Source organism: Notolabrus celidotus, chromosome 7 (genome assembly GCF_009762535.1).
Source record: "Notolabrus celidotus isolate fNotCel1 chromosome 7, fNotCel1.pri, whole genome shotgun sequence".
NCBI lineage: Eukaryota > Metazoa > Chordata > Actinopteri > Labriformes > Labridae > Notolabrus > Notolabrus celidotus.
In genome coordinates, this window is record NC_048278.1 from 362,678 (window position 1) to 386,001 (window position 23,324).

The window sequence follows — 23,324 nt, forward strand, 5'->3', positions numbered from 1 at the left end:
AATATGTAGCTGTTAACTTTAATAACTCTTTGCAGAATAACAAAACATTAAAAAATCCGTTTGAACAGGGTCTATGAGTCACAAAAGCTGTTTTTACAACACGTCTGGATAATGAAAAATAATGAGATTATAACAAAAGAAAGGCAGTGAAGTCTTAACTACTGAAATCAAAACCCTAACAGACAAAAGTTATTACACATTTCTTTTAAATCCAGATCCTTAACATACAAGGGGTCCTGTGAGGACAGAATCTCAACTCATCATGACTACATTTGCAGAGTTGGTTTTCTCGTTTACTTTCAGTTGGGACCAATTTATGAGCATTTATCAAACGTTCAAACTAACACATTATTTGGCACTCTCTAAAGTAGCAGATTATTTACTGACGGTTGTCAAACCTCCGCAGCAGACGTAAAACCTGCCCTTTGTTAATTAACTCAGGACTCTCCAACATGCAATACTAAGAATTAGCTCAAAAAGAGTGAAAAAGAGAGGATTCAAAACAAAGAAGGCAGCAAAAAACAAGAGTTTGTGGACCTTTCGGGTCACAGGGGTTTAAAAAATATCCAGAAGAGAAACAGATGCAGCGCCACTGCTCTGCACTAGAGGGCGCAGCCGAGTAAAAACACACATGGTTCAATCCAAAGTGCGCTGGATCTGAAACTGAACAGAGTTATGAAAACTGATGCATCAGTTCGAGTGTGCAGATGGGCAGAACACACTGACCTCCTGGGTTAAAGCCTCTTTGGTTTGGTTGCTTTAAAAGCATTCAAGAAACACCATTCGTACCTGATAAAGCAATCATTGTATTCAGAATATCAAATCACAACTTACAATCTGTCAGATGGAAATAAACACAAACCTCACTCTTATCTGAAGCAACACCACAGGATGACAAACATTTATGAAGTAACAACATGTTTATTCGATTTTGGTCTTTTCTTCGGTCATGTTTTTATTGTACCCGTGACAACCTTATTGTAAAGAAAAACTGAAAGATATAATAGTTCAATATCTAAAAAAGACTATCTCATGCTTTCTTTTTGTCTTTTATCTTATTGTAACTCTTTGAAATAAAACGCTAACACTCAAAGTAACAAAAACAACGCAGAGGTGTTAACACTCCAAAAGTAAAAGGTTGGACACACATGGGAGCGGGGAGAAAGAAAGAACGTGTTTGCAGAGTTTTGCAGAGTCTGTGGCTCGGCTGGAGGTCAGCCTGCAGTCTGGTACTATACTGAGGAGCAGGACGTGGAGCAGGGTGGTGGGTTGAGCCTCAGCTGGAAGTGACGTAGTGTTTGCTGTCTGATGTTTGGGAGTCAGGAGATGAGAGAAGAGATCGTCATTGTCCTGTCTGACATCAGAGACCTGCAGAGGACAAAGTGAGACAAGGTGTCAGCTGTGGAGTTTAATGATAACCTCAGATTTACTCACTGGTTTTTACATCCTGTTATAAAATAAGACATACTGAATGAAGGTCTTGAACATTTTCTTTCTGGTCTGAAAGTCTGCTCCAGTTACAACTTTCACTTTATGTTCTTGTGTATTTCAGCTCTGAAGAAGCTGCTTAATCCTGATATGTTTAGATAATTGAAGCCACTCCTCTACAATAAATAACAACAAACCAAAGAAGGTGTAGAGTTGGGACACTTTTCTCTCCTTCTTGAGGACCAAAATTTAGTGTGAATGTTTCCTTTAATGCTCTTCAACAATCCAGTTCAGGGTCAGTGTGACGAAGTGCAGTAAAGGGTCTCCATCAGTCAGCTTTACTAAACATGTAACTCAGAGAAAAGACGGCTGCCTCTCATTCCATTAATTTGTGCATCCTCAGGTCCTTCTCATTTCTTAAATGCTCCCGAAGGATACAAGGATCGAGGAGAGGGGAGGATGCATGTTTCACCTCTGTACAGATCTGCTTCTTTTATTTACATGTTACTCTGATCTCAGGAAAATATCACTTTATACCGGATATTTTAATTCCAAAATGTAGTGGCACACTCTTACTAAGCTGCAACTTCCTGTCTTAGAAGATGAAGTCCATGTGGAAGTGCTAAAAACTGCAGTTCCTTGAGTGTCCACTAGGGGCTGGCTGCAGAAACACCAGTAACTAATAAGTAAGTAACTAATTACATTTACTCGCGTTACTGTAATTCAGTAGTTTTTTTTTCTGTACTTTTACTTTTACTTCAGTAGCTTTTTTGTTTAGTATTGTAATTTGCTACATTTCAAAACATATAAATTACAGAGTAAAAAAAAAACGTAGGCTTAAATATGTCTGTGAAGGTTCTCAGTCATCCAGGTCATGGTAATCCCAAGCTTGATCCGTAAGGCAAGGCTTAAATAAAAACAGGATAAGAAACACATCGAGGGAGAGACAACAACTTTGAAATTCAAATCTTTGTGTCCTTATTGCACTCCATGACAGATCAGTTATTAAAATAAAACTGACTCAGTAACTTTTACTTAACGTACATTTTAAAGCAGCTACTTTTGACTTTTACTTTGAGTACATTTTTAAACGGGTACTTAAGTAAAATTTCATCAAAGTAACAGTACTTGTACTTGAGTAAAATATTTGAGTACTCTTTACACCCCTGCCGGAAACCACATACACACCCATTCAAAGACGATCTTTACAGCAGAAATAAAAATGTCCAAGCCTGGTTCAAAAAACAATTGAAGTCTGATGAGCTCATCGACACACACTGAAGGGGGGAATTATTTTATAACTCGTGATTTTTGAAGATATCAAACTTTCGAGGTTTGCCTAAATAAGGGCATGACTGACTTAACTGACACTGTCTGTCGACCCAAGTTGGGTTGAATCCAATATGGCGACCGCCGACAATAGGCTCAAAAACGCTGCTTCAGAACTAACCAAGCGGCAAACTCCAGTCTCAAACGATGAAGCCAATGCGGAAGTGATATAAACTGCAATACATCGAAAATCTGCTTGAGGCTGGCTGCAGAAACACCGGAAACCACATAGACATGAATGGGAAAAAGACGATCTTTGCAGCATTAATAAACATGTTTACAGCCTGGTTCAAAAAACGGCTTGGCCCTACAACGCTAATCTCTCTAATGACATACACTGTACGAGGGTGAATTTTTTTCTAACGTGACGGTTAAGAAGATATTAAGATTATGAGTTTTGCCCAAATAAGGACATAACTGACGTGACTCCCGGTCGGGAACACACAGCCATTGGCTAAGAGACTCACACTAGTTCTGCATTACCAATATGGCTGCTGCCGTCGATTTGCTTCAAAACAGCTCTCAGGAACAGATGGGTGACGTCACGGATACTACGTCCATATTTTTTACAGTCTATGGAACTAACGGGTGACGTCACTGAGACTATGTCCATTTATTATACAGACTATTATCCTTACCCAGGTCTGTGGTGTTTATTGTGCAAATAACAGTCATTCAAATAAACTAAAGAGCCACAGGAATCATACCAAATTACATGAATGTGTTCAAGCATTAAAAGATTTTAAAGGAAGACTAAATACTGAATCATACCTCTGATGATCAGTCAGGTTTAAAGATTTACTTCCCTCAGTGAGCAGAGGTTTCTCTGTGAGACTCTTATAGGACAACACGTCCCTCTATGTGTGAATCAAACTGAGAGCTTCTGCAGAGCTCTCTTTAATGAGGGGTTCCCTGGACGCCTGTACTGACGGTGTGACAGCTGAGAGGCGTGCAGCGTGTCAGCGGAGTCTGACGCCACCTCAGACTGACACTGTGGAAAGATTCCTCAAATAAACGCCTCCTCTGTCCTCGTGACACTTCCTCATGTCTCTCTTTAAAAACATTTTGAGGAGCTAGGACATGAGGAGCTAGGACATGAGGAGCTAGGACATGAGGAGCTAGGACAGGAGGAGCTAAGACGAGAGGAACTGGGACGAGAGGAGCTAGGATGTGAGGAGCTAGGACGTGAGGAGCTAGGACGTGAGGAGCTAGGACGTGAGGAGCTAAGACGTGAGAAGCTTAGACGAGAGGAGCTAAGACGTGAGGAGCTAAGACGAGAGGAACTGGGACGAGAGGAGCTAGGATGTGAGGAGCTAGGACGTGAGGAGCTAGGACGTGAGGAGCTAGGACGTGAGGAGCTAGGATGTGAGGAGCTGGGACATGAGGAGCTAAGACGTGAGGAGCTAAGACGAGAGGAGCTAGCACGAGAGGAGCTAGGATGTGAGGAGCTAGGACGTTAGGAGCTAGGACGTGAAGAACTAGGACGTGAGGAGCTTAGACGAGAGGAGCTAAGAAGAGAGGAGCTAGGACGTTGGGAGCTAGGAAGTGAGGAGCTACGACTCGAGGAGCTAAGACGTGAGGAACTAGGACGAGAGGAGCTAGGATGTGAGGAGCTAGGACAGGAGGAGCTAAGACGTGAGGAGCTTAGACGAGAGGAGCTAAGACGAGAGGAGCTAAGACGAGAGGAACTGGGACGAGAGGAGCTAGGATGTGAGGAGCTAGGACGTGAGGAGCTAGGACGTGAGGAGCTAGGACGTGAGGAGCTAGGATGTGAGGAGCTGGGACATAAGGAGCTAAGACGTGAGGAGCTAGGACGTTAAGAACTAGGACGTGAGGAGACAAATGAATAAATGGAGAAGCAGCTCGTGACTACTCACATGGAGACAATGAGGGTCGGAGCGAGTTTCTCCAGGTGTGTCCTCATAACCTGCCGTCAGGAGTATAACACGGAGCTGGATATCCTCCTGCTGACACACACACACACACACACACACACACACACACACACACACACACACACACACACACACACACACACACACACACACACACACACACACACACACACACACACACACACACACACACACACATAATCTAAGTTTATCAAAGTAGAGCTCTGTACACTAAAGGAGCGTCACTTTATTAAAGACCCACAGTCTGCTTTTGAGAGCATGAAGTGAAGTCAGTGATGGTTCTGCAGGATCGATACATCTATCACCTTCTGGCTCACAGGTCTGGATTAAAGCTGCTGGATGTCACCCTCTTTGTGACCCATGCACGTTACTTCCTCTGGATCAGAGATATCAATAACCAGATTAGACACAAACTATCAGTGTTTCAGTCTAATCTGCGTCTGATCAAAACAAGTTTGTGTTTGTATGTTTGTAAATAATCAAGACACTTTATCCAAAGTCCTCTTAAACTTCACAATATCCAAAACCCTGCTGCACGCCCCCTCACCCTCACTCGCTCCTGTGTCCACATCACCCCTGTCCTGCAACACCTCCACTGGCTCCCTGTCCCTCATCAGTCCTCGGACTTGAAAAGCTGGGACCTGACAGGTAAGAGGATTTAAATCACTCTGAAGGTGACCTCTGGAGAGTTACCTTTCCTCTGCTTTGTATTAGTATTTTTCGGGATGTATAATAAGCTCCATGCAGGAAGGAAAATCAGGTAGAAGACTACACTAAACTGCTGATGAATGATCCCCCTCCGTGAAGACTTTAGCTCTCAAAACAGCAGAAAAAAGAGGGACTAATTGAGCCAGCTTCGCAATTTATCCATCCTTTCATAAAGTCCTCCTCTGTTGACCGTGTGGGGACTTCTTCCTAGCTTCTTAAATCCTACCGACAAGGACACGGAAAGATTTGCCTCCATACCTCACAGGAGGAAGGAGTGCAGGCAGTAAAACATGAGCAGGAAGGGTTCTGCTGATGAACAGAGCTGTGGCTGAGGGACTGGGGTGTGTATGAGTGATGATGGGTGTGTGTACCTGAGTTCGGCGTGGCTGGGGAGTTTCCTTGGCTGGCCTGTGAAGACGCAGAGGCGGCTGTCTTCATGGCGTACATGTTGGCTTCCTCCTGGAGCTTTGAGACATTCTTCTTGTACCGAATCCGCTTGTTTCCGAACCAGTTGGCCACCTGAGGGAGTCAGAGAGGGACAGGGGGTCAGAAGTCACCAGGACAAAACCAGAGGCATCCAACTTTTCTAAAGTCTCCAAAGAGGCTGCAGTGAGTCAGCAGCATGATTAATATTAAGTTATGATCATCCAGAGGAGACTTTCCCTGAGTGAAGGAGGGGCTGGATGAAGGTGACTGACATTGTGATATAAGAACAGTCAACAGGATGCAGTCTTTCAAATGTTTTCTATTCAAAATATGAGTTTACCAGCTGTAACATGCAACAAACCCTGACTTTTTAAAGTTCATATATCATTTAGGAAAGTGAAAAAGTGATGCAGGCCTAGTTCATTGTATTAAAAATGATATCTGTAAATGTAGAGGCAGATTCCTCAAATCTTTTTATGGACTTTTATTGTTTTTAGTCTTTCTTGATCTCTTAGTTTGAATCGTTTTATTGCTTATATGCTCTTAAAGATCTTCCTGTTCTATCTCTTTTATTTGCTCCTGTTCTTCTTGATCTTTGTGTTTGAGTTTTGTTCTGACACTTTGTTGATTTTGTCTGTTGTCTTTCCAATTTCCCATCTTTGCTTCGTCTGTCAAAGCACTTTGTAAGCATCTGTTTTTGAACGTGCTGTAAGAATCAAGTTTTTACTTAATGCAGGATTCAGTGTTTGACAAATATTCCCCCGAAACCTGCCCACAGGTCTCCTAACAAAGTCTAGGTCCCTTTAAGTCCAGCGTGTGTCTGCCGCTCTGACCTGAGAAACAGTGATTGAACACTTCTTGGCCAGCTCCTCCTTGGCCTCCTCACTGGGGTACGGGTTTGCCAGATGGGAGTAAAAGTATTCATTCAGGATCTCTGCCGCCTGCTTGCTGAAGTTTCTCCGTTTCCGCCTGAGAGAGAAGAACGACAAAGCAACAATGAAACATCCTCACGACAGACCCACCCTCCTCCTCCTCCTCCTCCTCCTCCTCCTCCTCCTCCTCCTCCTCCTCCTCCTCCAGGTGTTGTTGGGAGAATAAACGTACCTGGCATCCAGGAACCTGGAGCGTAGGATCATCACAGCCTCACACGTGCTCTGCTTTAGCTGCATCTGGATGGTGTTGAACTTGCGATGGATGATTCCAACCATCCGCTCGATCTCTTTGGGTGAGACAGGCCGGGTACGAGACTGTTCCCTCAGCAGGTTCATCACGTGGTCAGTGAACTCGTTGCATGCCTGAGGGAGAGGAGAGGTTAGAGGGTCGATTCGACACACAGAGAGAGACGAGATGTTGTAGTCCTCCTCAAAGAGGAGGTTTCGTTTCGTTTCACAGCAGCTGACAAACTCTTCTTCTGGCTCAAAGTCCCACCTGTTCATACTTCTCCAGCTCGGAGTGGTACATCGTTCGGATCTGAGCCAGCTTCTCTCTGTACTCGTCATGCTGTAAGCTTGTGTCATTGGGCGACACTCCAGCAGCCAGAGTAGCAGCAGCAGCCGCTGCAGAGGCCCCGCCCTTCTCCAGACCAGCGACACCCTCTGCTAACAGCATGTTGTCCAGTCGCATGATCTGAGGGTCCGGACCGTCCTCTTCCTGGATGCCTCTGATGCCCAGACCTGCAGAGACAAAGAGACAGATTCATACAGCGGGGAGACACGCAGAAGTGTTTCATGCGTTCAGATGTGGAGCAGGGTTTTTATTATCCTGGAGAACAAAGACACTAAAGGGAGAAAGAGCTTAAGATAAGGGAGAGCAGAATATAAAGTTGGTTATGTAACGCTCGTGTCAAGTGTCTGACTCAGCCTGGTTGAACGGGACAAACTGGTTTCACGTGTTAACACATCAATGGGCACACGACCTGCTGGCTTCCTGTCAAACTTTAAGATCCTCCCGCTGATCAGTGGCATGTTTATGATGCAAAGATTCAGCTGATCAATAAATACTTCACACACTGAGCAGCCAAGATGCTCACTCACTTTAATTCTCTGATTAAAAAGATGCTCCCTTCTTACGTCACACAGAGTCATGATGTGAACACAGTTTATAAAGAATAAGCGTGTTACTGCAGAAGAACGGATGAAGCTGGAGCTGTTGTGCATTACATTTTAATTTAATTTGTTGATGAGGGATGCTAATATTGGTTTATCTGCCTATGTAAGCTGGTTCAGGTTAAATAAAATATCCTTGAATATTAAAAAATCTAATTTTATCATTTTTAGTGGTTAAAATAAACACTGAGGATTTGTCTAAAGTTCATATTGACTCTGTTGAGATGTGTCGGGTATCAGCTACTAGATTCTTGGAGTTTTGTTGATGAGAATCTGAGTTGGAAAGAACAAATGGATTGGGTTAGCTGTAAAACCAATAAATCTCTAGGTATTATAAGAAGGATTAGTCATCTTGTTGCCACAAACTGTCTCCTTACTCTTTATCACAGCCTCATTTATCCATATCTTTCATATTGTAATATAGTTTGGGCTAGTACTTTTCCTATGACTCTCCATAAAATTTTGCTCCTTCAGAAATGTTTTGTTAGAGTGGCAACTCGATCAAAGCCACACGTCTCATCTGCTCCTTTGTTTCAGAAACTCCAGCTTCTTAATATCTGTAACATCAATATCTCTCAAATATGTGTCTTTTTGTATAAAACACAACGTGAAGGGAATATCCCTGATCACTTCAAGTCTTACTTCAAATTAAATTCACAGGTCCACTCTTATTCAACTCGTCAAACTTTATTTCTTCATCCTCCTGAATGTTTTACCTCTAGAAGTCAATTCTTGATACGTTTCAGGAGCAGCAAATTTAAGAATATTTATTCCAATGTGGCTAAAAACTGTTTATCTTTAAAATGTTATAAAGGATGTTTGAAAAAACTACTGTTACTTAATTATACTCATCATGCTCAACCAAATACTCATAGAGTAGGTGTCCATGCACATCATGTTCTGATTTTGTACTTTTGAATTCTGTTGATGTAATGACTGTAATTATATTAATTGTTAATTTTGTATATTCTTATGTTATTTTATTTTTAGTATCAACTATTGTATTTATGTGTCAATTGAGTATTTTTCTAATTATTTGTGATATTAGAACACTATTTGGGTGGAGGCTCCAAATAAGGAGTTTTCTGCCTCTTCCTGCACATTATATTATTTATCTTTGCTATTTTTTGTATGTATTTTCTTTTAATTGTGCAAATAAATAAACATAAACAAACATAAATATGATGTCACTAAATCACCATAACTTTGATATGTGACTATAACAGCCAGCAGAGAGCACTGTCCCACAACACAAGACCAGACACACATGCAGTTCATCATACTCATCATTCAGCTGTTTTCTGCTGCAGACTTCTCAAAAGTTGGCACGAGAGGACGCTTCTATGGATTTGCACTAAACAGACACCAAACATGCCTCTTTCTCCTTCTAAAGAACATGTAGTGACCACCGAGTAGTCACCATAAGACTGGGCTGCGAGTCAAACAAGAAGATAAGCTACAAAGTACGGCTGCGTTGTGTCTTCATTATTGATTTTCCTTCCTGTTAGCTCACATGGAACAGATCTTTGAAACTGAGATACATAAAATAATGAGACAAGTATTCATCACAAGTGAGATCTTCAAACTACGTGTCCTGCGTCAGGGGTTCCCAAAGTATGGGTAAGGACCCCCTGAGGGGTCGCAAGGCACAAATGGGGGTCGTGAGATTATTTTAAATATCTAAAAATAGTACATTTTACCCATTATAGTAAAAGTATCAACACATATAGAAGCTAACTTTAAAATAAAACCTTGAAAATAGAAAATGTAATGAGTTTTCTGCCTTTCTTTGTTTTCAGATGACTCCTAAGTTTAGGGTTAGTGAACAGTTCATTATTAAAAGCATCAGTATCAGCAGGTTCATTCATAACAGCACAGGAAACACAGACACATGCTCATATAGGTAGGGTCATTTTCTGCAGACCAGCTAAATGAAGACACATTAAATCACTTTTACCCGTTTTCGAGCGAGGCAGTTTCGGAGCCAGCACTCAATTGAGGACTGTTTTTAGTGTTTTGACAGCGAGTGAGCCGGCTTCTGGCCGGGAAAAGTGGTTCTAGAGCGGCTCCAACTCCTTGCTGGTCTACAACCTGGAACCGCTTACGTCAGGCCGAGGGGCGAGGGACGGGGGTGGGGTTGCTGTGATCAAAAACACAAACCAAACGTGTTTCCTCCATTGTCCTGCAGTGAAAAAATTAAAAGAGACTAATGGATTCCAAGGCAAAGCAGTTGTTGGCTGAGGAGACAAGCTGCCGTTGTCTGCCACTGTTGTTGTTGTGAGAGAAAGTTCGCGTTAGCGCTGCTGGGGAAAGCGTTCACGTAAATCTGATGTCATGACGCGCCTCTTCCACGGGCTCGAGTGGGCAGAAGAACAAACGGGTGCCGTGTTGGTTCGCGAGTTCAACCAGCTCCGAACCAACACGAGCACCAGCCTGGAAATACAACCCGGATTGCGTTGGTTGAAGAGAGGTATTTGAGGGACAAGTGGGGGTTTTGATTTTTTTTGCACCAATATTTTGAGGGTCGCAGGCTGAAAAGTTTGGGATGCCCTGTCCTACGTGACAGAGAGAGCAGCACAGCATCACATTCAGGAGCTTGATCAGGTTGATATCTGTGATATCTGACATTTCTGCAGCTCCACCTCAAAGGGATTTTCCTGTACACTCTACATTTCAGAGCTCTACTGTACACCAGCACAAACGGTCTCATATAAGGCCTCCTCCTCAGACTTCAGAGACTCCAGTGTTTCACCGCAGCAGGAGAGCAGAGACAGTCTGGAAACATGAAGAACAACATGAGCTGTTGCTGCGCCTTTGGTGCCAGTTTTTCTTGGCATCCTCATCACCCAAAAAAAAAGAGACTCATAAACACAATTATTCTTGCACACGCACACGCACACACACACACACACACACACACACGCACACACACACACACACACACACACACACACACACACACACACACACACAGCTGTTAATTAATGGCAGCTCTTAAGGAGCTACTAAAGACCCCGTGAAAAATGAACGCTCATTTGAGAGGTCGTTAATTTGCACAGTTATGCAAATTAGGAGGCAATTACAGTGCAGTTCCAGAGATCGTCACGCATTCATAATCCTGCAATGAGGGCAATGACAGCCCCCGCGTCTGTCTGACAGACGCACAAACACACACGTGCAAACTGCAACACTACCTACAAACTGGTGCTCCGGATTAACAGGGATTAAAATATAATCCAGCAACTCAGAAAGTCATGAGCTCAGGAGTATCAGCCTCAGCAGAGACACTTGTGTGAGTGTGCTCCTCCATGAGGACAGGTCACAGGTTCTGAAGGAGAGCGGACAAAGAGGAGAGACTACGTCTTTAAGTCTCTGCCCCGGGATTTAACCTCTTCACTCATACAACATTTCTATTCCTCCTCCAGGCTGTGTTTCCTGACCTTTGTTCCCTTCTTTATTAATAAATCAATCTGTCGTATACTGACGTCTTCTGAATCAAACTACTGGTGCAAAGTTGAGACCGTAAAACGTGAGGGGGCGACTGTAGAAAGAAACATGAACACCATTTTAGAAGCTGAAGGCACCAGAGGTATTCAGAGGAAAAACATCCCAATAATAAAGTTAATACCAAGCTATTCCCAAACTAAATAATCAGAGGGAGTCTGGTGTTGTGTGCTGATAAATACTCTTCTGATGGATTATGAATAACTCGCTTGAGAGTAAAATAACAGTCCTTCCCTCTCTCTGGTTCTGCAGGATAAAGACTTGTTGCTTCTACTTTCATTCCTCTGATCATGTCAGTGTGTTCACTCTCTGGACACCATGGAGGTTTCTGAAGTACATGACAAATCTGTATCTAAATCACAGCATGTCTTTATCTATAAGAAGATTGTAAACTTCCTTCCCTCTTGCTTTTGTCATTTTATTTATTTTAAGAATGCTGGAGGCTTCAGTCTTCTAAACTTGTTTTTCTTCCTGTCCTCAGAGTTTGTCTTGATTCGAGGAGTTTCAGGTCCTCTGCTCCTCAGTTTGGAATCTGTTGCAGGAGCATTAAGATCTGAGTGAGCCGGTCTCTCTTGCGAGTGAAGGAGAAAAATGCATCAGCTTGTAGGAGCTTTGACTGATGGCTTTCTGTAATGTGATCCAGGATATGTTGACATGTTTTTGAATCATGTGTTGTATTCCTGTAACTTTGTTGGAATGTGCTGCTGCTGCTGCTGCTGACCTCGGCCGGGACGCTCTAGTGAAGGAGATATTTCATCTCAGTGAGGTCTTCCTGGTTAAATACATTTAAAATAAAATAAATGAATACGTGTTTCTGTTTGATTTACTCTTTCATCGTGGCCCAGAACTTTTCCTTTTCATTTTGAGTTTATATCCCAAGATCCACCATGGAACAAAGGAGCAGAGGAAGAGGAGAGAGCGCTGAGGTGCAGACTCAATCAACACTCGGTGCTTCAGCAGAGGTTTAAAACTGTAAAGCTGCACACCTGAGAACAACACCAGTCCACAGGGTTCCCCTGGTAAATCAAGGCCAGTCAGCCGGGATCAATTTATCATCACAATCTTAACTGATCATAAGATGAAGGACACGATTCAAGATTCAATATAAATAAAGACAAAATGATTGCTCATAAACTAAATTAAAATATTCATTATTATAGTAACTTTGGCTCTAACAGACTTCACTCAGATTTTACAGGCAGTTTCAGGGCCGGAGCTCAATTTAGAACTGGTTTTTCGTGTTTCAACGAAAGCGGCTCCAGCTCCTTGCTGGTCTAGAACCGCGAACCGCTTACGTTAGGGGAGGGGGTGCGGGGTTGCCGTGATGAAATACACAAACCAAACGTGTTTCCTCCATCGTCCTGCAGTGAAAAAATAAAAGAGACTAATGGATTCCAAAGCATAGCAGTGTTCGGCCAAGGAGACAAGCTGCCGTTGTCTGCCATCCTTGTTGTTGTGAGGGAAATTTTGCGCTAGTGCTGCTGGGAAAAGCGGTCATGAGTTCGTCCAACTCCGAACCAGTGCGAGCACGAGCCCGGAAATACAACCCAGTTCACGTTGGTCGAAAAGAGGTCCAACTTTGAGTGTTTTATGCAAACGAATGACCTTCCATCTGCATTATTAAATGAAGTATGATTGTTTTACTCTCATGGTTTTACAAAGAAGAATATTCAAGTATTTTCTTAATTTTTTATTATTTAGCAATCTCTGAAACTACTGAAGATTTTAGTGTTACTTTTTTAGTTTTTGTCTGATAAATTTACTTTAATCTCAAAGAATATTTTCATTTCTACTGAATATAATATGATTTAAATCGTCTTCAGGAACCTTTGTTCTTTTTCTTGGTGTGATTATTAAATTAATAACTGCAAAGGGAAGTTATTTACTATTATTGTTTGTATGTTCTTCTTAACATTTTCAGAATAAACATCTCACAACATTTTTTAAAAAATCCAATAAGCTAGCTCAACATTTCTATTCCCTCTAACTTGTAAAGCTGCCATCATGAACTTTCGGTTGTGTTGACTTTGGTGCCCCCCAGTGGGCAGCATATTCAGCTTCTCACTTTGTTGTTATTGTCCTGTGCATGGGTTTAAAACCTCACCCTGATTTCTTTTCACAGTTGGATGTGTCACTCGCTGTGGATATTTGTGTTGAAAAGTTAAAACAGGCTGTTAATTCAGCGTGCTGTCAATCATCTGCTCTGACACCTCCCCCCTCGCAGCAGATTCAGGCGTTAAAACTTTCAAAGTTAGAGTAGAGAGATAGTCAGTCTTGATTCTGATGGTCTCAATGCTTTTTAAAGTCGTACAGAAGCTGCAGTATCAGTTTAAAATGTTTTAGAAGCAGTTCAACTCCTCAAATATTCATCCTGTCGATCACCGCTGAACCTCATTCATAGTGAGTCCAGAGTTAAAGCCTAAAGAGTAAAAGTAGTTCTCAAACAGAGCCGTGATGCCTCATGGAGCAGAGTGCTTTGACAGAGTAAATCCAGCTGTTTGAGGTCATGGGAGGTAAACTGTCCCCCTCTGAGAATCTGATTGCAGTGAAGTCTGACGGGCTTCAGGGTCTGGAGATTATCAACCGCCTGTCAGTCCTCTGAACACAATGGTTACTGCCTCTCCTCCAACTCATCCATCATTCTGTCCCTCTTTCTCTCACTCTTATCTCAACTTTCTTTTCCCTTACACTTCTTTCTTTCTGAAGCCATGTGTCTCTTTGTTTCTGCTCCTTTATTCTGTCTCATTACTTTTTACTCTTCCTCCGTCCTGTTTTGAACTCTCAGGAAAGAAAGGGGTTGATAAAAATAGAGAGTTATATCTGGACCAGGAAAAATATGACAGAGGAAGTCAGGAAGGAGGGAAAAGAGAGGCAGGATGACAAGTGGGCTGAGTTCTTCACTACTGCTGTCATGTGAGGAGTTATTTTAATGGATCTCGCTGAGGAGGGGAGATTATGACAGCATGAGGCAACACAATGATGCAAAGTAGAGTTAAACAACAGACGGTCACTGTTTCCACATCAGAATCTGAGAACACATCAAGACAAAGACTGGAGGATGAGTCTTCAAACCAGACCTCCTACGTGTGACCGTAGATCGTTAAAGATTACTATCTGATGTTTTTCATTATGAGAACAACAAAGTGACAGATCTTTGAATTTAAAGGATAACTTGATTACCTTGCTGACAGATCTGAGTCTACATATGATGGTTCAGGGTGTTGATCGGTCCACAAAGTTAAAAACAATGAACGGGGTGCAGATTTAGCCTGGTGGTTAAGTTAGAAAGCGGCCTGGGTTTGATTCAAGACTGCCGCCTCTATCCTGCATGTCATTCCTCCACTCTCTCTCCTGGTTTCCTGCTCTTTCCACTGCCCTATCCTCCATTAATAAAAGGTGCAAATGCCTAAAAATCGAACTTTGAAATAAATGAGGGACACCGTTTAAGCGCGCCCAATATGCAGAGGCTATAGTCTTTGTCGCAGCGGCCTCAGGTTCGACACCTGGCCTCGACCATTTGCTGCATGCCCTCCCCCACTCTCTACTCCCCTAATTTCCTGTTTCCCTTCCTCTTATCCATTAAAATGCCCAAAAATGTAACTTAAAAAAAGTTTTAAAAAGAATGATTCAAGTCCATAAAGTAGCCCTGTAAGCCCTGCTTGTTGCTGCTTCTTGTGTGCTGCTAAGCTCAAATGTGCAAAAACTAGGTGTGTAACGATTCATCCACTACATGGATGTATCCATTTATATTCCTATGATCCAACTACATGGATCTGTGCTCGGCAAGCTGGCCTTCTGGACGACATATATGGATCTAACATCGTTTTAAAAGGTAATACATCTATTGTATCCATACTAGGAAATAACACATTGGATTTCAGCACGGCAGACTTTATATGGATGTGGTTTTTTTTCACTTTTAATGATAAAGACGTTAAACGCTACTCAATTCAGGCCGTCTGTCTGTGACGTCATCGCCACGCGCCAGCAGACAACAAGCATGGCGGACGGCAGAGGAGAAGCCAGCGAGCAAGAAATGATCATTCCACAATTGCGGTCCAGTGTGTGGAAACCATAGACTGTAAATAAAAATGGACAGCATTGCTCCGCCTCTTCCTGTTGTACTGTTCTGAAGCCAAAAAATACCCCTTCTGGGCGCCACCATTGTGCAGCCAGAGCCTGTGAAGCCACTGTAATAAGCTCCGCCTTACAGCGTAGCGTCACAAGACGCTGTGTGTCCTTTGAAGTTTCACTCCACGGCGGCTGTGAATCAAAGGAAAGCCGTAAGTAAAACCCCGTTTTTTAAACTCTAATAACTAACGAAAAAGAAACTTTTCAGGAAAAAGAAACTTTTCAGGAAAAAGAGGTCTTGAACAGAAAACACTCAAATACTAACTACATATCACCACAGCATATGGATGTGAGAAACATTAGTACGACGTGTATTTATTTTTTAAAGTTTTGATTGCGGATTTTTTTTACCTATACTGCAGCCTGCCACCAGGGGGCAGTCACACTGCTGAAAGCCTCACCACCAGCCACCGCAACCTCTCCCTTGGTGGAAACACTTAAGCTATTGCAAAGACAGAGATGTTCTCAATAAGTCGCTCACTGTTAGTAGGATATGTAAAGGTCAAGTAAAGTTACCATGGCTACACCACAAATCTATCCAACCACCTACTAAGGCGCCATGGGATTCCACACAACACCGACCGTCCAGGCGTTCCTCAAGGTAACATCAGCTCTGCAGAAGCCTCAGGCCTCTCCAGCATGTTCAGTCAGAGACTAGGACAAAACTCAGCTCAGGCCAAAAACATCACGGCAACAATTGCCAAGTTTATCTGCAAAGACATGCGACCCTACTGTGTGGCTCAAAAGTTACTGAATCCATTTCAAGTCACTGAATCATATCGTTCTAAATGAACCAATATCATCCTTTAATTGTACTAGCAACCCACGAATCATGATACGAATCAAATTATTAAAAAGAATCATTACACCCCTAGTAAACACCATATCCTGTGTAAATAATGGACAAAGTATCCGTGACATCAACCATCTGTTTCTGAAGCGCTGCTTTGAGGCCAATCGTCGGCGGAAGCCATATTGGAAATGTTGAACTCAACATAACTTCTGTTGAGCGATTGTGATGTAAAGAGGCGGGCTTTGAGCCTCCTAGCCAACAGCTACAGTGTCCCTGCCTGTCAATTAAGTCAGCTGTGCCTCTCGTAATGGAAAACTTGTCATCTTAATATCTTTGAAATTAATGCGTTATTAAAAAATTCACCCCGTACAGTGCGAGCCGATCGAGAAATGAGCTATCCAGACTACACTTGTCTTTTCTACCAGGCTGTAAACATGTTTATTTCTGCTGTAAAGATCGTCTTCTTTGAATTGGTGTGTGGTTTCCGGTACTTCCGGAGCGAGCCTCTAGTGGACACTCGATGAACTGCAGTTTTTAACACTTCCGCATTGGCTTCAATTCTCGAGGCCAGAGGTTGCTGCTTGGCAAACACACATCATTAAGTCACAGTGTTGCATGTTCTTTCTTATTATTAATGTTCATTCTTTACACGGTAGAGACGTCCTGAAGTAGAAGTGTGAAGTATCTCCTCTGACTAAGTCAGTAACAGGAATATGTAACACTATAGATGATGTGGCTGCACTTCAGATACACTAAAGCTGTGAAAATGAATCCAATGTGTCTGCTTGTCCAGGGAAAAGCTGCTCAGCACTTGTAGTTTGGGTGTTGCCTTTTGTTTTCTATATTTATATTACCAGGAAAAGCCTCCCTGAGGTTAAAAATCTCTCACAGTATCTGATCGAGACAGGCGGCTGCATTTTAACAAAGTGAGAGACATACAACACATAACAATTACAAACACAGGTCAACACATTCCAGGTCAGTTTGTCAAAGCATCTGCAACCTGCATCTTTCTTAATCTCCGTCTACAGGCACGTAAAGAGAGCAGCTCTCCACGCCCGCAGGAGCTTCATACCTAAAACCCTGTTTTTCTCCATTTCTAGAAGCTCTCTGGAGACGGATCGTTAAAACACGTCCTGAGAGCAGATCACAGAGCGAAGACTGAAGCTTTCAGCGTTTCTCAATGAGTAGTTCTGTGAGTGAGTTCATGCCAGCGTCTGTGATTTAGTCTACAGGTGGATGATTCAGGAGAGCATACAGGGAGTTAGAGGGCCTCAGGATTTGAAATAAACCTCTATCTTTTATTTATTAAGCTCTATGTTTTTACTTATTTATTCTTTTTCTTTTCTCTTTCTTCTCCTCCTCTCTCCATCACAATAACGCCTGAGATACTCTTACCAAAAAACACGAATGATCATAAAACACAAATGTCCTACTTTTCATCCAAGTCCTCTTTAAGCCAGAGTTTTTAAACCAGAGTTTTCAAGAGTCACGGCAGAAACCGCTGCATTTGAAAGCATTACTGCCGGCCTAAATAATGCACAAAGCAAAACTAGCCAAACATGGAAAGCCTTTTTGACTTACATTGGTGATGAAACATCCTAGAGAGGGGGCAGGACTTATCTACCTGGGGTTAGTATTACTGTCAGAAAGTGTGTGTAGATGGACACTACCAGTCACAAGTTTGGACACACCTTCTCATTCAATGGTTTTTATTCATTTTAATTCTTTTCAACATTGTAGATTAATACTGAAGACATCAAAACTATGAAATAATCTGGTTTTGCCATAATCTGGATTACAACAGTAGTCAAATAGGGCTATCCATTGTGTACTAACCCTACCTCTGAACAACACAACTGATGGTCTCAAACACATTAAGAAGGCAAGTCATTCTACAAATGAACTCTTGACAAGGCTCATGTTCATTAGAAACCATTCCAGGAGACCACTTCATGAAGCAGACTGAGAGAATACCAAGAGTGTGCAAAGCTGTCATGAAGGAAAAAGGGGGCTACTTTACAGAATCTAAAATATAAAACAGATTCTGCTTTGTTTAACACTTTTTGGTTCATTCAATAATTCCATATATGTTTTTTCATAGTTTTGATGTCTTCAGTATTAATCTACAGTGTTGACAATCATTACAATAAATACAAACCCTTGAATGAGAAGGTGTGTCCAAACTTTTGGCTGGTAGTGTATATACTGATAGATTTCTGATTCTATTTTGTATCTATTTAATCCATCTTCTTTGTCTTCTTTCTTTTCTCTTTCTTCTCTTCCTCTCTCACTTTCACATAAAACATAAATGAGCATAAAAAACAACCTTCCTATTTTCATCAATCTGAGTATCCTCCCTCAGATGACTCATATGTGACCCAAACATGACTGTAACCTTTAATGTTTGTAGACTTTTTGTGTTATTGTTTTGAGTCTTTCCTTTGTTCCTGATGTCACTTGTTTTTCTGACTAATAAAGTAAATCAAAGATGTGTTGCAAAAGAATAAAACTCAGTATGAGCCGGAGTTACCACCCGGACTTGTTTTGGTGTTGTTGTTTAATTTCTCTTGCTGTTTTTTCCTCCCACAGATCTTTTGATAAATGTGCTGTGTTAGAGTCAGAGTGGTTGTCATTTCTGTGTCTCTGGAAATTTCGCTTAAAGAAAAAATCCCTCCTTTAGTGGAAATATGCAGAGGCCAGGACTTTCTGGAAACTTTCAGCCTCTATTTCCAAAACAAAACTATGAATTTGCGATCCGCTGTAAAGAGTGATTCAGGAGCTTTCACCTGAGCGCCTCACAAGGGGGAGGGGAAATCAGGAATTGCAAAGACTCTGGCTTCAAGAAGGACTCACTTTCAACCACAAGATAAAGAATAACCAAAGCCATATCTTCATGAATCCTGTTAGACATCATAAAGTAGTAATACATTATCTTTATTGTGAGGAATGTAAACCTGGTGACTCTCACTCAGTCTGACATCATCACTTATTACTAACAGGAAGTCGTTTTAATCTTCTCATCTTTTTTTCCCTCGTGTTCTCTTCTATATTTTCAGTTTAAGTGTGAAAAAACGGAGTGATAGTAATTAGGTGATACAACTAGTTGCCTTGGAAACTCGCTGCCAACCTCACACTCCTCCCCCGTGAGCTCAGTGACTGAAATGAGCTCGTAACCAGAGCTGCTGAGGAGCTCACACTTGTGCACGCTCGCTCTAGGAGGACGCTCCTTTAGTTTCAGTCTAGGTCCAAAATGTTTCATTTTAAGACATTCAACCAAAAAACTGTGCTACACAGCTTGACATCAACATTTTTAAAAGCAAAGTAAAGACCTACCTTTTTAGTCTCGCTTTTAACTGAGTTTTATTCTTAGAACAGTTTTATTTCACCTTACTTTATTTATTTATTATCTCATTCAAATTTTAGTCACTTTTAGTTTTATTTATTCATTTTAAGTATAGCATCTTGTTTTCTTTTAATGGTTTAATATTTTACTGTTTTATATTCTTAGAAATGTGTTTTATTTTGGCGAGTTTAATTTCCTGTGTTGAGTTTTAACATCTTATTTTAACATCTTGTGTTTCCTCATTAAGATATCATGAGAGCGTTTCCTCAGTAATTTTATGTTTATTGTTTTTATTATTATTATTGTTGCATGTATTGTGTTCTTAACCTGAGGATTGTGGGGTGGGTTTGGGGTCGGGGCTTGGGTTGGGACTAGGATGGGGGGGGGGTCATTTTTGTCTTTATATATATCCTTTTTTAATTCACCCTATGTTAAGTCGTTTGTTTTTATGTACAGCACTTTGTGTTATAATGTCCTCGTATGAAAAGCGCTTTATGAATAAAGTCTGATTGATAGATATCTTTAAGGTTAGTCTTCTTTTACCTTTAAATTTCTCTTTAATATGTAAAGAAAACAGTGCCAGGTTTCAAATAACACACATTACTGCATAATTCACCTTAATTATAATCTGTGATTGACTGAGAGAATACAAATATTAGTCATCATCAAGCAACCTGTGTCTCATTGGCTGCTGTGAAAAAATAAACACACAACAAAGCAGCAAGTAAAAGGGAAACGTACCCATCTTCTCTTTCATCTCACACAGGACACCGAAGAGGGCCGGTTTCATCCTGTGGCAGTTTAAAGCATGTTTCCTGTTATTGAAAACAAAAGACAGAAACACAGGGACTGTGAGTTTTAAAGAAAATGTATCTGTATACGTGTTAGTCTAAGTTTCCTGGAAGCCGCATCCATCAACAACAGATCAGGGTAACACAAAGCGAGTCAGTGTCACCCGTGTGCAGGTGAGTAAGTGTTGAAGCCTTTGAGTGAAATCAGACCTGAGCACATGACTCTCTGATTCACCTGAAGGAGGAGACGAGGAGGAGCGAACAACGATGCGGGGACACTTTGGAAACTTAAGAGGGAAAAAGTCTGTGTCCACTTACAGCAGCACCGAGAGCGATTAATCAACAGAGCGCTATGATGTCATCTTTTCTGTGACATCGCCGAGGCACACATGTTTGATTCCTTCCCTGCAGACATTCATCTGAAGACCTAACTTTCATTTCACGCCACAGTTTTTTCTTTAAGTGTATAAAAACAACAGGATACAGATGTATTGACTCGTCAGGTGACTGAGCGTGTGATTTTATAAGCACCGCCACGCTCACTTTTGCACCCAACGCTTTAGAGTTTAGACTTAAAGGTTTAGCACAACAACATGTCAAAGGGATCGCAAACCGGATTGTACTTTAATGTGGAAGTGATTATGAGAACAATATCACGGCAAACAGCGCTGGATGATTAAAATACAATATTAAAAAGTTAAAGGGGACGGAGCGTGTGCAGAGAGGAGATCAGGCCTGTTGAGTCAGTGATCTCTTTTAAACCTCTTCTTCTAACATACTTTCATCCAAGAACCTTTCCTGATTTGTATTTTTTACTTGAGTTTAACTGTTTTTATTATTTTTATGAAATAATCGTATTCCTTAAGAGTTATTTTAAAAGAATTTTCTATTTTTTTAAATATGTTGTATTTCTTTATCTTGCCTTTGAGTGATTTTATGACCTGCTTTTCTATTTTGCTGCTCATGTAAAGCAGTTTGTAACTTGTTTTTTCAAAAGTGCTCTATAAATAAAGTTATTATTATTATTATTATTGTTAATATTATTATTATATAGTCTGAACGAATATACAGAGTGTGTTTTGATCCTGAAGGAAGGGTCGGAGGTCTGGGTCGGAGAGGCTGTTTCGGGCAGATACATGGTCCAGCTGAGTGATATATCATATATCATTATGTAAGTGCAGCTTCACACCAAATCCTTAACACACCTCTGTTTCCCTTCCATCTGTATCCTAAAATCGCTGCCAGCATGTTAAATATGGAAAATAATTCATGCAAAAATCAAACTAAGTGGAAATAAACGTTTTCAACAGTCTGACTGACGTTGTTACAGCTACAATGAAATGTATATGTGCTTCCAAAGTAAGATGTTATGATTATTACCTGTTATTAGTGATTTTTAATGCACCGTTTGTGGATCAGTTCAGTATTCAGATGTGTGGTGTGATTTTAAATAAGCATCATGAGAAAGTGGGGGAAATCCCCGAAGTAGTCGGGATGATGAGGGTGTTATTTCAGTATCTAACTTGGCTGTGTTAAATACTTGAATTTGATTGGTCTATACTCCATAGCAGCAGTCCGTTATTGCTCTATAGCAGACCGTTGTTATGAATAATGCACCGCTGCCAGAAAGAAAAGGAAGTCTGGTAGTTTGACTTTGGTTTGTTGACAGTGAGCAAAGAGATACTAGAACTGGAGGCTACGACAGAGAGACCTAATGCTTTTATCCTTTAAATAATACATACGGAGAGGGTGTTATTAATGTATAACCGTGTGTTATATCTGTGTAACACCATGCAACCTCAATGCAGAGCTCCACATGCAGCTGTGTCAGTGTTACCTGGCCTGGGCCTCATCCAGACTCTCATCTGTGATGGTCATGATCTGATGGAGGATGTCACCGATGTCCTGCTGAGGCGGACCCATGCTCTGGTGTTTCCTCATGTTGTCAGGATCCCCCACGTCCTCCTGAGACAGTCCACTCAGTCCAAGATGACCCAACATCATACTGGCCTGGTTATCCATATACTCCCAATGTGTCACTTATTGTGATGGGAAAGAGATGGAAGGGAAAGTACAAAGGGTGCTCCTTCTCCAACTTCTTACACTTGCTGAGTGGTTGAAAGTTTCCAAAAATAAGAACATAAATGTCTTGAAGCTGATAGCAGGCCAGTTCCAGCAACCTCCTTGTGTTGGGGCTGAATAACAAAGGGAAAGAAGCAGAAATGCATCAGCCATACCATGTACTCATGTAAAGAGAGCGAGAGTTCAACTCAAACGGGGCTTTACACACAATGTAGCTCTTTTAGAGGAAATGAAAGGAAGTGAAAAAGCGAATAATAAGAAAGGGATGTTTTCTTTGCAGCCTGGCGGTGCTTGGCTCGTTTTTTATACCATGAAAAACACACACACAGAGCAAAGCGCCCACAATGAGCCGGACTGACTTGTTACAAAGCAGATATATCCCTCCACTCCGCCTCTGTGCAGCTCATAAGTGTTAAATAATGTGTGAATAGTGCTATAGCTGCAAATAATGACCTGGGAGTCCTTCGATGTCGCCGTATCCGCCTGCTCCCCCTTTATTCACGAGTCCAGTCCGCCTCCTCGGTCATTAAAAGTCTGAACCCACAGGGTCCTCTAAAACACGGTCCAGGACAGCTAGACCCGGTAAACTTCATCTATGTGGTAACGTCCAAGTCTCACAATGCCCGTTTTGTAGCATTAGTTGGGTCTTGTTGCTGTTTTCTTTGCCTGTTCGGCTCTGTGCTCACTGCCCCACTCCTCTCCCAGAAAAAAAACACCACCGAGGAGGACCGCCGTCCGCCGACAAGCTGCAGGAGACGGGATGAG

General features: G+C 41.7%; 1 protein-coding gene across 3 annotated transcripts; it reads right to left on the reverse strand.

Moving 5' to 3' along the window:
- Nucleotides 1-23,324, reverse strand: LOC117816333 (pre-B-cell leukemia transcription factor 1-like). Of its 3 annotated transcripts, none has more exons than XM_034688544.1 (9): nucleotides 23,013-23,324; nucleotides 22,315-22,672; nucleotides 20,428-20,501; nucleotides 7,236-7,480; nucleotides 6,912-7,102; nucleotides 6,641-6,776; nucleotides 5,753-5,900; nucleotides 4,635-4,721; nucleotides 1-1,368 (listed from the first exon to the last, which is right to left on the reverse strand). In XM_034688544.1, exons 2-8 carry the CDS (start codon nucleotides 22,497-22,499, stop codon nucleotides 4,678-4,680), a joined length of 1,023 nt encoding a protein of 340 aa, XP_034544435.1. In that variant the 5' UTR covers nucleotides 22,500-22,672; nucleotides 23,013-23,324; the 3' UTR covers nucleotides 1-1,368; nucleotides 4,635-4,677. The 3 variants fall into 3 exon arrangements, with proteins under 3 accessions (XP_034544435.1, XP_034544433.1, XP_034544436.1); XM_034688542.1 differs by having other exon boundaries at nucleotides 4,635-4,724; XM_034688545.1 differs by lacking the exon at nucleotides 4,635-4,721.